At 48.4% G+C, this 13,324-nt stretch overlaps 1 protein-coding gene across 1 annotated transcript in view; it reads left to right on the top strand.

Annotated features, from left to right (window-relative positions):
• The window catches only part of LOC102252431 (E3 ubiquitin-protein ligase HECW2), a gene marked incomplete at its 5' end in the record, with an annotated part of 58,580 nt that overhangs the window by 15,262 nt on the left and 29,994 nt on the right, over positions 1-13,324 (top strand). The window contains 2 exons of the mRNA XM_005857046.2: positions 6,927-7,079; positions 12,983-13,081. Coding sequence (XP_005857108.2) covers positions 6,927-7,079; positions 12,983-13,081 — 252 coding nt within the window. The remainder of the gene's footprint in view (positions 1-6,926; positions 7,080-12,982; positions 13,082-13,324) is intronic.

The raw sequence follows: 13,324 nt of genomic DNA, 5'->3' as shown, positions 1-13,324 counted from the left end.
TTTGAATAATAATAAAGGCAGTGTTTATTAAAATACATTTCATTTTCAAAATTAAGCTATCAACTGTTAAAATGTATCTGCATTTTTGGGGACACCCTGTCTATATATATACATTTCATTTTCAAAATTAAGCTATCAACTGTTAAAGTGTGTCTACATTTTTTTGGGACACCCTGTCTGTATATAGTATTATAGAACTGTATACTTGAAACCTATATAATTTTATTAACCAATATAATCTCAATAAATTCAGTAAAAACTTTAACCAAAAAAGAATAATGCATCTGCCTGTACTCCAAAAAGGTGTGAATTTGCAGATTTACAGAGACTTTCGCTTTGCTTTAAGCCAGTGGTTCCCAACCTTACTTTGGCCATGCCCTACTTAAGCATCTCTAAAATCCTGATGCCTCTCCCCAGCCCCCTGCGTGACTTATAATTCATATTACTCAAAAAGTGAGCTCCTATTCATGTGGAGGAAGCCTAAAAGGCCATTAACTTGGTCTAGACAAGCTTCCATAGAACATGGCATCCATGAAAGAGAAAAATAAAAGAACAAAAGGACAGGTGAAGTACTAAGGAAGAAGAAATCACTAAAAAATTGTTAAAAAAATAATATAAAGTGATATGAAAAAATAGCAAATAAAGTTTCAAAACATATAATAGTGAACTGAAATGCACAATATATATTTATATACTGTATCTGAGGCCCCTAGAACCATAAGAAAAAAATTCACTGTTAATAACTCATTTTCGAATTTCCCCCCTTAAAAATCAAATTGTCCCCTGTGGGGCATGTGCCCCATGTTGGGAACCACTGCTTTAAGCTGTTTCTTTGCATGGACCCAAAACATGATCTATAGATTGAAATGAAAAGCTGAGGCAAGAAAAATGATGGGGACATTTATAGTCAGAAATGTACAGGTGAACTACAAATCCCGGGTGAGGTAGAATTAATCTGAGACTATTGGTGATGCCTATATTCAATTTAAAAATACAAAAATAATTCAAGAACCTGTTCATGCTTCTCACTAAAATAATGCTTCACGTTTTACTTGGCTTTTTCCAACAGTCAACGGTTTCTAGGCAAATCACTGTGATTTACTTTGGTCAGAGCTGGAGGTCTGTCCTCGTCATTGACGTTTCCGCCCCACTTGAGTTGGTTATCTGCGCTGGCACAGTGGGGAGGCATGCGCGTCAGCAGCGGTGGCTGGGCTGGAAACTGAGTCATCTTGAGCGAATGTGGGGGAGACTGCAGGCTGTGGTTGCTTCCTTCCGGGGGCTTCTGTCTGCCTTGAAGTCGCTTCTTTAGGGAGGGGCACCACCTAGTCTCCAGCGTGTCATTGTCCTCTGACTTCAAAGTCCTAGCAACCAAAGCTATGTGGTGGCAGGAGTCAGCTAGGAAGACTGTGGTGTTCTGACCAGGCATCCTGGGCCCTGAACTTCGCAGACGGCAAAGCAGGAAGGCAGCGGTGGCCTTGTAAAGAGAGGTGTTTGCACTGTGACGGCCCCACCTCCTCTTTTCCTCCGTGGCCAACTCTGGGCAAGGCGCCTTTCGTTGAGAAAGAATGAGTTCATTATATGTAGGGAGCCACCTCAATGACGTCAGCCCTCTGTCTTGCAAAGCCACACTGAGACCTGGGAGGGGATGTGAGCAAACCGTGTTAGCGTCAGGGTTCAAGGACAGAGGAGCTCTTCTTGTGGCCTTTCTCCTGAGACAGCAGGTGAAACCACTGGAGAAGGACTCTGCTGTAGGTAGGCCGCGGCTTGGAGTCACCGGGTGCAACTCGGCTTGTCTTGGTCCTTGCTCCCAAAATCCCTCCCTCACCCACAAGGCTTCGGGGAGTAGCTGCTGCTCTAACGATGTGGGGGCGGATGGGCAGGTGCACAGGCGTGTGCGCCTGACCCGGCCTGTAAGAAAGCCATGCTCTCTGTCTTCCTGAAAAGTCTGGGGGACACGGTGATGGGACTTCCCATTCCATTGTCTTCTCTCATTGTATAGTCTACTTCCCTTGGAATACTTTGCTTTCGGTGATGTTTAGTTGCACGTCAAGGACAGGAGAATGAAATAAATTGTTCTTTTTAAAAATATATTTTTATTGATTTTTTACAGAGAGGAAGGGAGAGGGATAGAGAGTCAGAAATATCGATGAGAGAGAAACATCCATCGGCTGCCTCTTGCACACTCCCCACTGGGGATGTGCCCACAACCAAGGCACATGCCCTTGACCAGAATTGAACCTGGGACCCTTGAGTCCGCAGGCCGATGCTCTACCCACTGAGCCAAACCGGTTAGGGCAAATAAATTATTCTTAACAGATATTGGAGGCCACTAACAAGTTGGGCCATGTCAGCCCGGCAGCGTGATGGTGTTTAAATGCTTTTTCAAAACGTAAATAAATAAATAAATAAATAAATAAAATGCTTTATCAGCACTTCTCGGGGCTCAAAACCGCACCGCCCCCCTGAAGACATCTGTGCTGATTCCGAAATGCCCTGGCAGGCAGCTGCTGGTGGCCCCACACCCGCTGTCGGAGTTTCTGCATTTCCGTGCCAAGCCTGTCGCTGCAGAACCGACCGAACTGGCAGAACAGGAATGTGGCAGAGGATCCCTGGGACATGAGTCAGATGAGCTATTTACATGGAGGAGGTTGCTAAGAAGCCAGGAAGCACGGGCACAGGTGCCTGCTGGGACATGTCTCTTTGGATTAGGTCGGCCTGTCATGTGCAGCTACAACCGGCTCCCCGGTGTGCAGTCCTGGAGTTTGGGGTTATAATCAACTCAAACTGTAAAAACTGTGCTGGCCCTGGTTGGACTCCATCCGGGCTCCTGGAGTTCAAAGCAGTGGAGAAGAGCCTGACCAGCTCAGGGCGATACATTTTCCTCCTGGAGAACTGGTAGCTGTGTTCTCTCTTGGGGGTGGGGCGGGGCGGGGTGGGGGGAATGTTTTTATTTTTTGGCTTAACTTTTCAGGAAATATTTTATGTGATGGTCAGCCAGATCCAGCTGTTGTCATCAGAAAGGAGCCCTTCAATGAGGTCCCTCTTTGTTGTCCTGACAAACTGGACCGTAGTAGATGCTATGACACCTGGAAAGGACTAGACCAACGCCAAGCTCTCTAAGGCTCATTCCCTTGAGTGATTTATGACAGTATTTGTGAATGGAGTTAGGGATGGGCACAGCCTGTTCATGTCATTGAGTCAACATTCCACCTGAAGGCAAACCTGTGCCAAGTTACTCACTCTGCCAGGTGCCAACTCACCAGGTAAAGGAGGTTGATTTCTGTAGAGAGCTCCACGCGTTGGTTCAACAACATATATGGAGCCCCTACGGGATACAAAAATGAGAACGACATAGTCCCTGCCTTCAGTAATGTCGATGTGTGCACAGAGGAGGTAGACGCACAAGCCGCTCATTATAATCCACCGTGAGTGCGGTGTCGCTAGACACTGAGAGGCCAACCTCAAAAAGGCCTGCTATTTCCAGCGGAAGGCCACAGCTGAATTTTAAGCAGCTAAAAAGCCATTTTACTTTGACCAGTTGTCTCTTTGTACGAACAGTGACTCAAAGTATGTGGCTTGTGTTTCAGCTGCCCATGACCCTTAGGATCAGGGCCGGGATTGTGTCTGAGAGCCCCCGCGAAGCTCGGACCACTCACTCGGGGCCTCACGCTTAGTTGTGGCTATGCCTTGAGGTTGCATACACCCTAGACCAGTGATGGCGAACCTATGACACGCATGTCAGAGGTGACACGTGAACTCATTTTTTTGGTTGATTTTTCTTTGTTAAATGGCATTTAACTATATAAAATAAATATCAAAAATATAAATCTTTGTTTTACTATGGTTGCAAATATCAAAAAATTTCTCTATGTGACACGGCACCAGAGTTAAGTTAGGGTTTTTCAAAATGCTGACACGCCGAGCTCAAAAGGTTCGCCATCACTGCCCTAGAATGTGGTAGTCATTTCCCATTTCCTTGAAGGAACCTTCACTCAAGAAGGGGATCTATAGTAAGCCAGGTGTTTTAATGAAGTAGCACGTTCCTCCCACTTTCTCCTGTAACAGGGGTTGGCAAACTTGTACTGAGAAGGGCTTGATAGTAAATATTTTAGTCTTTGCAGGGCCCTGGATTCTCCATCCCACACACTCAACTCTGCCTTCTTAGCAGAAAAGCAGCCACAGACAGACAGCACATACATGGGCATGGCTGTGTGCCAATAAAACTTTATTTACAAAGCTGGGAGACGGGCCAGATTTGGCCCCCAGGCCATAGTTGACCAACCCTGGTCTAAAAGTGACTTTTTCTTGTTAGTCTTGGACATTTACAATGTCCTGAGGGTAGGCTGTGAGGAGTGATGGGGGCAGGGGCGGGAGGCGGGGGTGGTCAGGAAGCCAGCGTCAAGGCCCGGACCCTCCACCGCGCTTTCATTTGATGCCAATCAGTGATTTCCTTCAGTCCCAGTCATCTCAGTAAAACGAGGATATGGACAGAATGGCGTCTAAGGTGCCGGGGACCACTGGCATTTTCTGTTTCTGGAAAGACACAGGACCTGATGAAGCTCACCACCGGTAGGACATTTAGAGAGAAGGTTTGCATCCACCGGGATCTGGGTAGACCGGAATCATGGACTCCGTCTCAGAAAGTGAAATGTAGTAGGAAAAAGCATAGCGTCCAGCACTTGGGTTCTGAACAGATTCGGTGACATGCAGACAGGACGGGAGCGCCCGGGGCTGCAGCCGCCCAGGAGAAAGGTATGAGCCGATGACTCAGCTCGCTGTGAGTCAGCAAGGGGGCTGCCCCACGGGCGGGCACTTCTCAGCTGCACTCACGGGGAAGAGTGTGCAGAAAGGAGGGCAAAGCCCTGTCCGAGCCCCAGGGGAGGAGACCGCACCTCCAGTCTTAGACCCCGCCTTGTAGGTCAGACTTGGGCCTGGAGCCGATCCCAGCAGAGGGAATTCCCAGCCCCTCCTTGAGGGGGTGGGAGAAGAGGCCTGTTGGTGAGTGGGGAGGGAGAGAGACCAGGGATATGAAAACTGCTGCACATAAGAGTTCTTACAGAAAATGACTTTTCCAAAAAAAGTGTCTATCGTCAGCATCCAGATTAGCACCCGGAGCATAACAGGCTCTCAGATGTTTGCCAGGAGAGAGCCTCTAAGTATGTGAAGAACACTCAAGTGGAAGAAGTATTCTGCTTGGTGGTGGTGGCATCAGAGATCAAATTAGGACGGAGGGAGGAAGCCACGGGGCTGCCCAGCTCAGCACCCGGGAGGTGTGGTCTGCGCCCTGCACCCGGGAGGCCCCTACACTCTGAGCAGAGCCCCCCCCCCAAAACTGGGGGCCCCTCCAATTGCATCCACTGGGGTCCAGTAGGCAGGAATATGGACTCGATCTCCCCCGAGGCGGTTTCAGTATGTCACCTTTAGGCCTGAGAGGCCGCTAGGCTTGCATTTCCTGCACACATAGGCTTCCTGGCCGCCCACACTCTGTCGCCCACAGTGCAGCGTGCACAGGGGCTGTGTGAGAAGGCCTTAGCTGTTACGCAGACTGACATTTTTTATTTTAATGTCTACGTATTTCTTTTGATGGGTATCAGGAAAAATAAAGCTAGCACATCATAATTTCAGAGACATTGTGTAAGACAAGGCTGCACTGAAAAAGCCAGTGGATTTAAAGTTGACTGCATGAGAAATATGAAGGAAACAGCATACGCCTATATTCAGCTAGGGCAAACATTGAGAACGCAGTTTGTGACTAGCTGACGTCTGTTCCAAGTAAATTCTCTGAAACTCTCAACTCTGAATAAAAATCATGTTATGTTTCTTACTCGTCTCCCAGCTCCATCTGCCACCTATACCAGGATTCTTTTCTCTATCACACAATTCCATCACTGGACAAGACTCAGATGACTTCCTTTAAAAAAAATGCAGTAGGGCCCGTGGAGGAAATTCCATAAGAGGCAAAAAGCAGAGTGAGCCAATGAAGTCTTATAAAAATCCCACCACCCCAGCTTACCCACTGCTTCCATTCCCTTCCCGTCCCTTCCTGTCCCTGAGCCCAGGTGTAAGCATTTATCATGGGGTAGGCGTCCTTTATACTTTTTGCTTTAAATTTAACGAGTCCAGTTGCTTGTTGCAAACGCCTCTGGACAGCATGTCTTGTTCTCAGCATTGTTGGCCACTTGTCATTCCTCAAACCTAACATAGTCATCTTTCCTGCTTCGCTTTGTCCTTGATGTCCTTGTGACTGAGGTGGGATTTACACGGTAGGTCGGGTGCTAGAGTTTCAGCCTCTTCTCCAAATTCTTCCATGATGAAGCTTCTGACACCCTCATTTTTCTTCTCTGTTATCTTCCTTGGTGTTTTGTAATTTAAAGTTTTCACTGGAACTCTATCATTCCATTTTCTTTTGCCTCTGATCTTCCTAGGGGGTCTTTCATCTGTAATAGCCTCTCACCCTATGCACTCAAGTCTCCTTCTCCCCCATTTAAAAGTGTTTAGAAGTCCCCGAGGGAGGAAGGACTCCGTGTTGGTGGAGGTAGGCAGCTCAGGCCTCTGGTTTTGCCCTCTTTCAAGAGAGCATTCCCACTGTTCTCCCTTTCCTTATAACCTGGCCCCAAACACTGAAAATATTTACCTCTTCATATCTGTTTACACCATCAGAGTACGTACTGCCTGCTGCATCCCTTATCTGATGTGTGGCTTTCGTCTTGGATGTGCTCCCCATAAAATGTGCATTTCGCTGTCCTGGGCCAAGACATGGATGCGCTCAGGAAATCGGATGGTCCTGTTGGTTTTGGACAGTCCTGGAATGCGGGTGGTTAGACTTGCGATGCATGTTCTGTGGAAAGCTGAGCTCCATAGAAAAGGCGTCTGATGTATAGGAAAAAATATACAACTGGTTGTTCTTTTTGTGGATTTCTTTAAAGGCTGGATTACAGTGGACCTTCCAGAGAGTTCTTCTTCCTGGTGTCCAGAGAACTCTTCAACCCATATTACGGCTTATTCGAATATTCGGCCAATGACACATACACAGTGCAGATAAGTCCCATGTCCGCTTTTGTGGACAATCACCATGAATGGTAAGTAAATGTGTCCTCAACACCTTTCTTCTGTTGATTTCTGTGATATCCATTTTTGTAGGAATCCTCGACTCTAACACCTTTTTCCTCCGAGAAAATCATGTTTTCTTATTGCCCTGGCTGGTGTGGCTCTTACTTATTTTTTGTTAATCCTCACTGGAGGAGATTTCATGCATTGTGTGTGTGTGTGATTTTTTTAGAGAGAGGGGGAGGGAGGAGGAGAAACGGAGAGAGAGAAAGGTTGATGTGAGAGAGACACATCGATTGGTCGCCTCCCGTGCACACCCTGACCAGGGCCAGGGATTGAGCCTGCAACCGAGGTCTGTGCCCTTGACCGGAATTGGAATCAAACCCGAACCGAGTAGGGCCGTATTTTCAATTAAACATCTCATTTGACTCTGATTTTTCTTGTCAGTCTCAAGCAGGAATAGATTGTGTTCCTTTGGACCAATTTTAAGTGAGCTGGGTAGAATCCAAAGGGTTTCTCCCATCCGATGAAAGTTATGGATGATGTTAGGTTCCCGGCGAGATCCCCAGGCCCCTCTCTGCTCCCTGAGCTCTGGGGGGTGAGGGTGAGTGGGGCAAAGTCCTGCCCCCGAGGTCAGGTGGCTTCTAGAGCTGCCCTTGGGCAGCGGCTAACATGGGGAGGGAGAGGGGCTGGAGCGACTGAAGGCAGAAGGGCAGGCTGTGGACTCACAGCAGCGGCCACTCGGACCCGATTAGCCACCTGAAGTCTGTGGCCTGGGTTTGCCCCTTTTTCTAATTTCTCACACACAGTCACCAAGGACAAGTGGTACAGGAGCCCCGTCTGGGCATTATTTATTCTGAAAATCCCCGATTGTGCTCTGACTAAACGTCCTTACGTTTTTAAAAAAATTCCTGCATGTACAGACTTTAGTTTTATAACGCAGTTTACTTGTTTCCGCTCATTTTCACTGATAATGACCAAAAAAAACACACACACACACAAACACACACAGAAAAACACACACACACACACACACAAACAACAAAAAACCCACGAAAAGCAGCCACAGACAGACAGCACATACATGGGCATGGCTGTGTGCCAATAAAACTTTATTTACAAAGCTGGGAGACGGGCCAGATTTGGCCCCCAGGCCATAGTTGACCAACCCTGGTCTAAAAGTGACTTTTTCTTGTTAGTCTTGGACATTTACAATGTCCTGAGGGTAGGCTGTGAGGAGTGATGGGGGCAGGGGCGGGAGGCGGGGGTGGTCAGGAAGCCAGCGTCAAGGCCCGGACCCTCCACCGCGCTTTCATTTGATGCCAATCAGTGATTTCCTTCAGTCCCAGTCATCTCAGTAAAACGAGGATATGGACAGAATGGCGTCTAAGGTGCCGGGGACCACTGGCATTTTCTGTTTCTGGAAAGACACAGGACCTGATGAAGCTCACCACCGGTAGGACATTTAGAGAGAAGGTTTGCATCCACCGGGATCTGGGTAGACCGGAATCATGGACTCCGTCGCAGAAAGTGAAATGTAGTAGGAAAAAGCATAGCGTCCAGCACTTGGGTTCTGAACAGATTCGGTGACATGCAGACAGGACGGGAGCGCCCGGGGCTGCAGCCGCCCAGGAGAAAGGTATGAGCCGATGACTCAGCTCGCTGTGAGTCAGCAAGGGGGCTGCCCCACGGGCGGGCACTTCTCAGCTGCACTCACGGGGAAGAGTGTGCAGAAAGGAGGGCAAAGCCCTGTCCGAGCCCCAGGGGAGGAGACCGCACCTCCAGTCTTAGACCCCGCCTTGTAGGTCAGACTTGGGCCTGGAGCCGATCCCAGCAGAGGGAATTCCCAGCCCCTCCTTGAGGGGGTGGGAGAAGAGGCCTGTTGGTGAGTGGGGAGGGAGAGAGACCAGGGATATGAAAACTGCTGCACATAAGAGTTCTTACAGAAAATGACTTTTCCAAAAAAAGTGTCTATCGTCAGCATCCAGATTAGCACCCGGAGCATAACCGGCTCTCAGATGTTTGCCAGGAGAGAGCCTCTAAGTATGTGAAGAACACTCAAGTGGAAGAAGTATTCTGCTTGGTGGTGGTGGCATCAGAGATCAAATTAGGACGGAGGGAGGAAGCCACGGGGCTGCCCAGCTCAGCACCCGGGAGGTGTGGTCTGCGCCCTGCACCCGGGAGGCCCCTACACTCTGAGCAGAGCCCCCCCCCCAAAACTGGGGGCCCCTCCAATTGCATCCACTGGGGTCCAGTAGGCAGGAATATGGACTCGATCTCCCCCGAGGCGGTTTCAGTATGTCACCTTTAGGCCTGAGAGGCCGCTAGGCTTGCATTTCCTGCACACATAGGCTTCCTGGCCGCCCACACTCTGTCGCCCACAGTGCAGCGTGCACAGGGGCTGTGTGAGAAGGCCTTAGCTGTTACGCAGACTGACATTTTTTATTTTAATGTCTACGTATTTCTTTTGATGGGTATCAGGAAAAATAAAGCTAGCACATCATAATTTCAGAGACATTGTGTAAGACAAGGCTGCACTGAAAAAGCCAGTGGATTTAAAGTTGACTGCATGAGAAATATGAAGGAAACAGCATACGCCTATATTCAGCTAGGGCAAACATTGAGAACGCAGTTTGTGACTAGCTGACGTCTGTTCCAAGTAAATTCTCTGAAACTCTCAACTCTGAATAAAAATCATGTTATGTTTCTTACTCGTCTCCCAGCTCCATCTGCCACCTATACCAGGATTCTTTTCTCTATCACACAATTCCATCACTGGACAAGACTCAGATGACTTCCTTTAAAAAAAATGCAGTAGGGCCCGTGGAGGAAATTCCATAAGAGGCAAAAAGCAGAGTGAGCCAATGAAGTCTTATAAAAATCCCACCACCCCAGCTTACCCACTGCTTCCATTCCCTTCCCGTCCCTTCCTGTCCCTGAGCCCAGGTGTAAGCATTTATCATGGGGTAGGCGTCCTTTATACTTTTTGCTTTAAATTTAACGAGTCCAGTTGCTTGTTGCAAACGCCTCTGGACAGCATGTCTTGTTCTCAGCATTGTTGGCCACTTGTCATTCCTCAAACCTAACATAGTCATCTTTCCTGCTTCGCTTTGTCCTTGATGTCCTTGTGACTGAGGTGGGATTTACACGGTAGGTCGGGTGCTAGAGTTTCAGCCTCTTCTCCAAATTCTTCCATGATGAAGCTTCTGACACCCTCATTTTTCTTCTCTGTTATCTTCCTTGGTGTTTTGTAATTTAAAGTTTTCACTGGAACTCTATCATTCCATTTTCTTTTGCCTCTGATCTTCCTAGGGGGTCTTTCATCTGTAATAGCCTCTCACCCTATGCACTCAAGTCTCCTTCTCCCCCATTTAAAAGTGTTTAGAAGTCCCCGAGGGAGGAAGGACTCCGTGTTGGTGGAGGTAGGCAGCTCAGGCCTCTGGTTTTGCCCTCTTTCAAGAGAGCATTCCCACTGTTCTCCCTTTCCTTATAACCTGGCCCCAAACACTGAAAATATTTACCTCTTCATATCTGTTTACAACATCAGAGTACGTACTGCCTGCTGCATCCCTTATCTGATGTGTGGCTTTCGTCTTGGATGTGCTCCCCATAAAATGTGCATTTCGCTGTCCTGGGCCAAGACATGGATGCGCTCAGGAAATCGGATGGTCCTGTTGGTTTTGGACAGTCCTGGAATGCGGGTGGTTAGACTTGCGATGCATGTTCTGTGGAAAGCTGAGCTCCATAGAAAAGGCGTCTGATGTATAGGAAAAAATATACAACTGGTTGTTCTTTTTGTGGATTTCTTTAAAGGCTGGATTACAGTGGACCTTCCAGAGAGTTCTTCTTCCTGGTGTCCAGAGAACTCTTCAACCCATATTACGGCTTATTCGAATATTCGGCCAATGACACATACACAGTGCAGATAAGTCCCATGTCCGCTTTTGTGGACAATCACCATGAATGGTAAGTAAATGTGTCCTCAACACCTTTCTTCTGTTGATTTCTGTGATATCCATTTTTGTAGGAATCCTCGACTCTAACACCTTTTTCCTCCGAGAAAATCATGTTTTCTTATTGCCCTGGCTGGTGTGGCTCTTACTTATTTTTTGTTAATCCTCACTGGAGGAGATTTCATGCATTGTGTGTGTGTGTGATTTTTTTAGAGAGAGGGGGAGGGAGGAGGAGAAACGGAGAGAGAGAAAGGTTGATGTGAGAGAGACACATCGATTGGTCGCCTCCCGTGCACACCCTGACCAGGGCCAGGGATTGAGCCTGCAACCGAGGTCTGTGCCCTTGACCGGAATTGGAATCAAACCCGAACCGAGTAGGGCCGTATTTTCAATTAAACATCTCATTTGACTCTGATTTTTCTTGTCAGTCTCAAGCAGGAATAGATTGTGTTCCTTTGGACCAATTTTAAGTGAGCTGGGTAGAATCCAAAGGGTTTCTCCCATCCGATGAAAGTTATGGATGATGTTAGGTTCCCGGCGAGATCCCCAGGCCCCTCTCTGCTCCCTGAGCTCTGGGGGGTGAGGGTGAGTGGGGCAAAGTCCTGCCCCCGAGGTCAGGTGGCTTCTAGAGCTGCCCTTGGGCAGCGGCTAACATGGGGAGGGAGAGGGGCTGGAGCGACTGAAGGCAGAAGGGCAGGCTGTGGACTCACAGCAGCGGCCACTCGGACCCGATTAGCCACCTGAAGTCTGTGGCCTGGGTTTGCCCCTTTTTCTAATTTCTCACACACAGTCACCAAGGACAAGTGGTACAGGAGCCCCGTCTGGGCATTATTTATTCTGAAAATCCCCGATTGTGCTCTGACTAAACGTCCTTACGTTTTTAAAAAAATTCCTGCATGTACAGACTTTAGTTTTATAACGCAGTTTACTTGTTTCCGCTCATTTTCACTGATAATGACCAAAAAACACACACACACACACAAACACACACAGAAAAACACACACACACACACAAACAACAAAAAACCCACGAGTAGGACTCATGAAAAAAATTGAGTCATGAGGTTAGTCTTGGTGGGTGGAGGGCATCACTTTTAGGACTTATGTTTCAAATGAACTTCCGTTTGGCTCCAATTTGGAGTCCTCCCAACTGAAGCCGTTGCAGTTGTGCTAACACCAGCGGAAAGAAGGACAAACAAAGCTGCTGGACATCTGTCCCCGGATGGCTGGGAACCTCCTGTTCCACGGGCAGGAGGGAGCCCGGTGGGCTCACGCTCTGGGAAGGCATCCGACCTTCGAAGAGCTGGAAACGGAGTCCTTTTGGAAGAGAAAACGAGGGTCCATCTCAAGTCAGCAAGCCCAGTCATCACAGACATATTTAGTAAAGTTTCCAAAATGATTCAGAATGGACGTGAGCCTTAAGTTTTAGGGAACAGAATGTGCCAGGAGGAAACTCCCGCAAATGCCCACACGCATCGCTCTTGGCGGTGACCGTGGTCGGGGCGGGGCTTGAGAGAGCACAGGGAGAGGCACATTCTCGCTCTGAGACTGGGGTTTTCTCCAAGGGGGATTGCTGCTGGGTTTGCATGAGAGAAATCCTGCTCATATTTGTGCAAACAGATGAGAAGACAGCGTTTCCTCCTCCACCACCGGCCTCATTCTCTCGGTCACTTGGAAGCGGTTGGGGGAATTTCGCTGAGTGCGCACAGGGGACTCCCGGTGGCCATGCGGGTGCAGATAGTAGACGCTGTTGGCACGGGGGCAGGGGGAGCAGAGTGTCTGTAAATATGAGCGAGACACCTTCCTTCAACTCGTAGATGTGACTATTGGCCTCGGGAAGACACAGCCTAGAGGGCACACACACGCCCGCGGCCCGGGAGGCAGTTGATCTTGCACAAACATAGATGGTAAAAATGCAGTGAAACGATTCAGAACCTGGTCCGTGAGGTGTAAGTGACCGCATGTGTGCGTCTCCTCCGCAGGTTCCGGTTCAGCGGCAGGATCCTGGGCCTGGCGCTGATACACCAGTACTTGCTGGATGCCTTCTTCACGCGGCCCTTTTACAAGGCCCTCCTCAGAATGTAAGCGTGTTTCCATTGCTCCTGTAGTTAGTGTAAGGCTGCAGTGTTTCCCTTACTGGAAAGGCTTCCAATTTGTTGTTACTAAACTTAAGAGAGGTTTCTGAAACTAATATAGTTAGTACTGCGTTTTTCCTGCTTTGGATCCCTTCCTTCTGTCTCGCCCCCAATGTCTTAGTTTTGCTGCCCTTCAAAGAATTGATCCTCATTTGTTGCAACACATGTTTCTGAGAAACAGTCGTACTT

This window comes from Myotis brandtii, unplaced genomic scaffold, assembly GCF_000412655.1.
Source record: "Myotis brandtii unplaced genomic scaffold, ASM41265v1 scaffold1067, whole genome shotgun sequence".
Lineage (NCBI taxonomy): Eukaryota > Metazoa > Chordata > Mammalia > Chiroptera > Vespertilionidae > Myotis > Myotis brandtii.
This window is presented reverse-complemented; position numbering and strand designations above follow the sequence as displayed.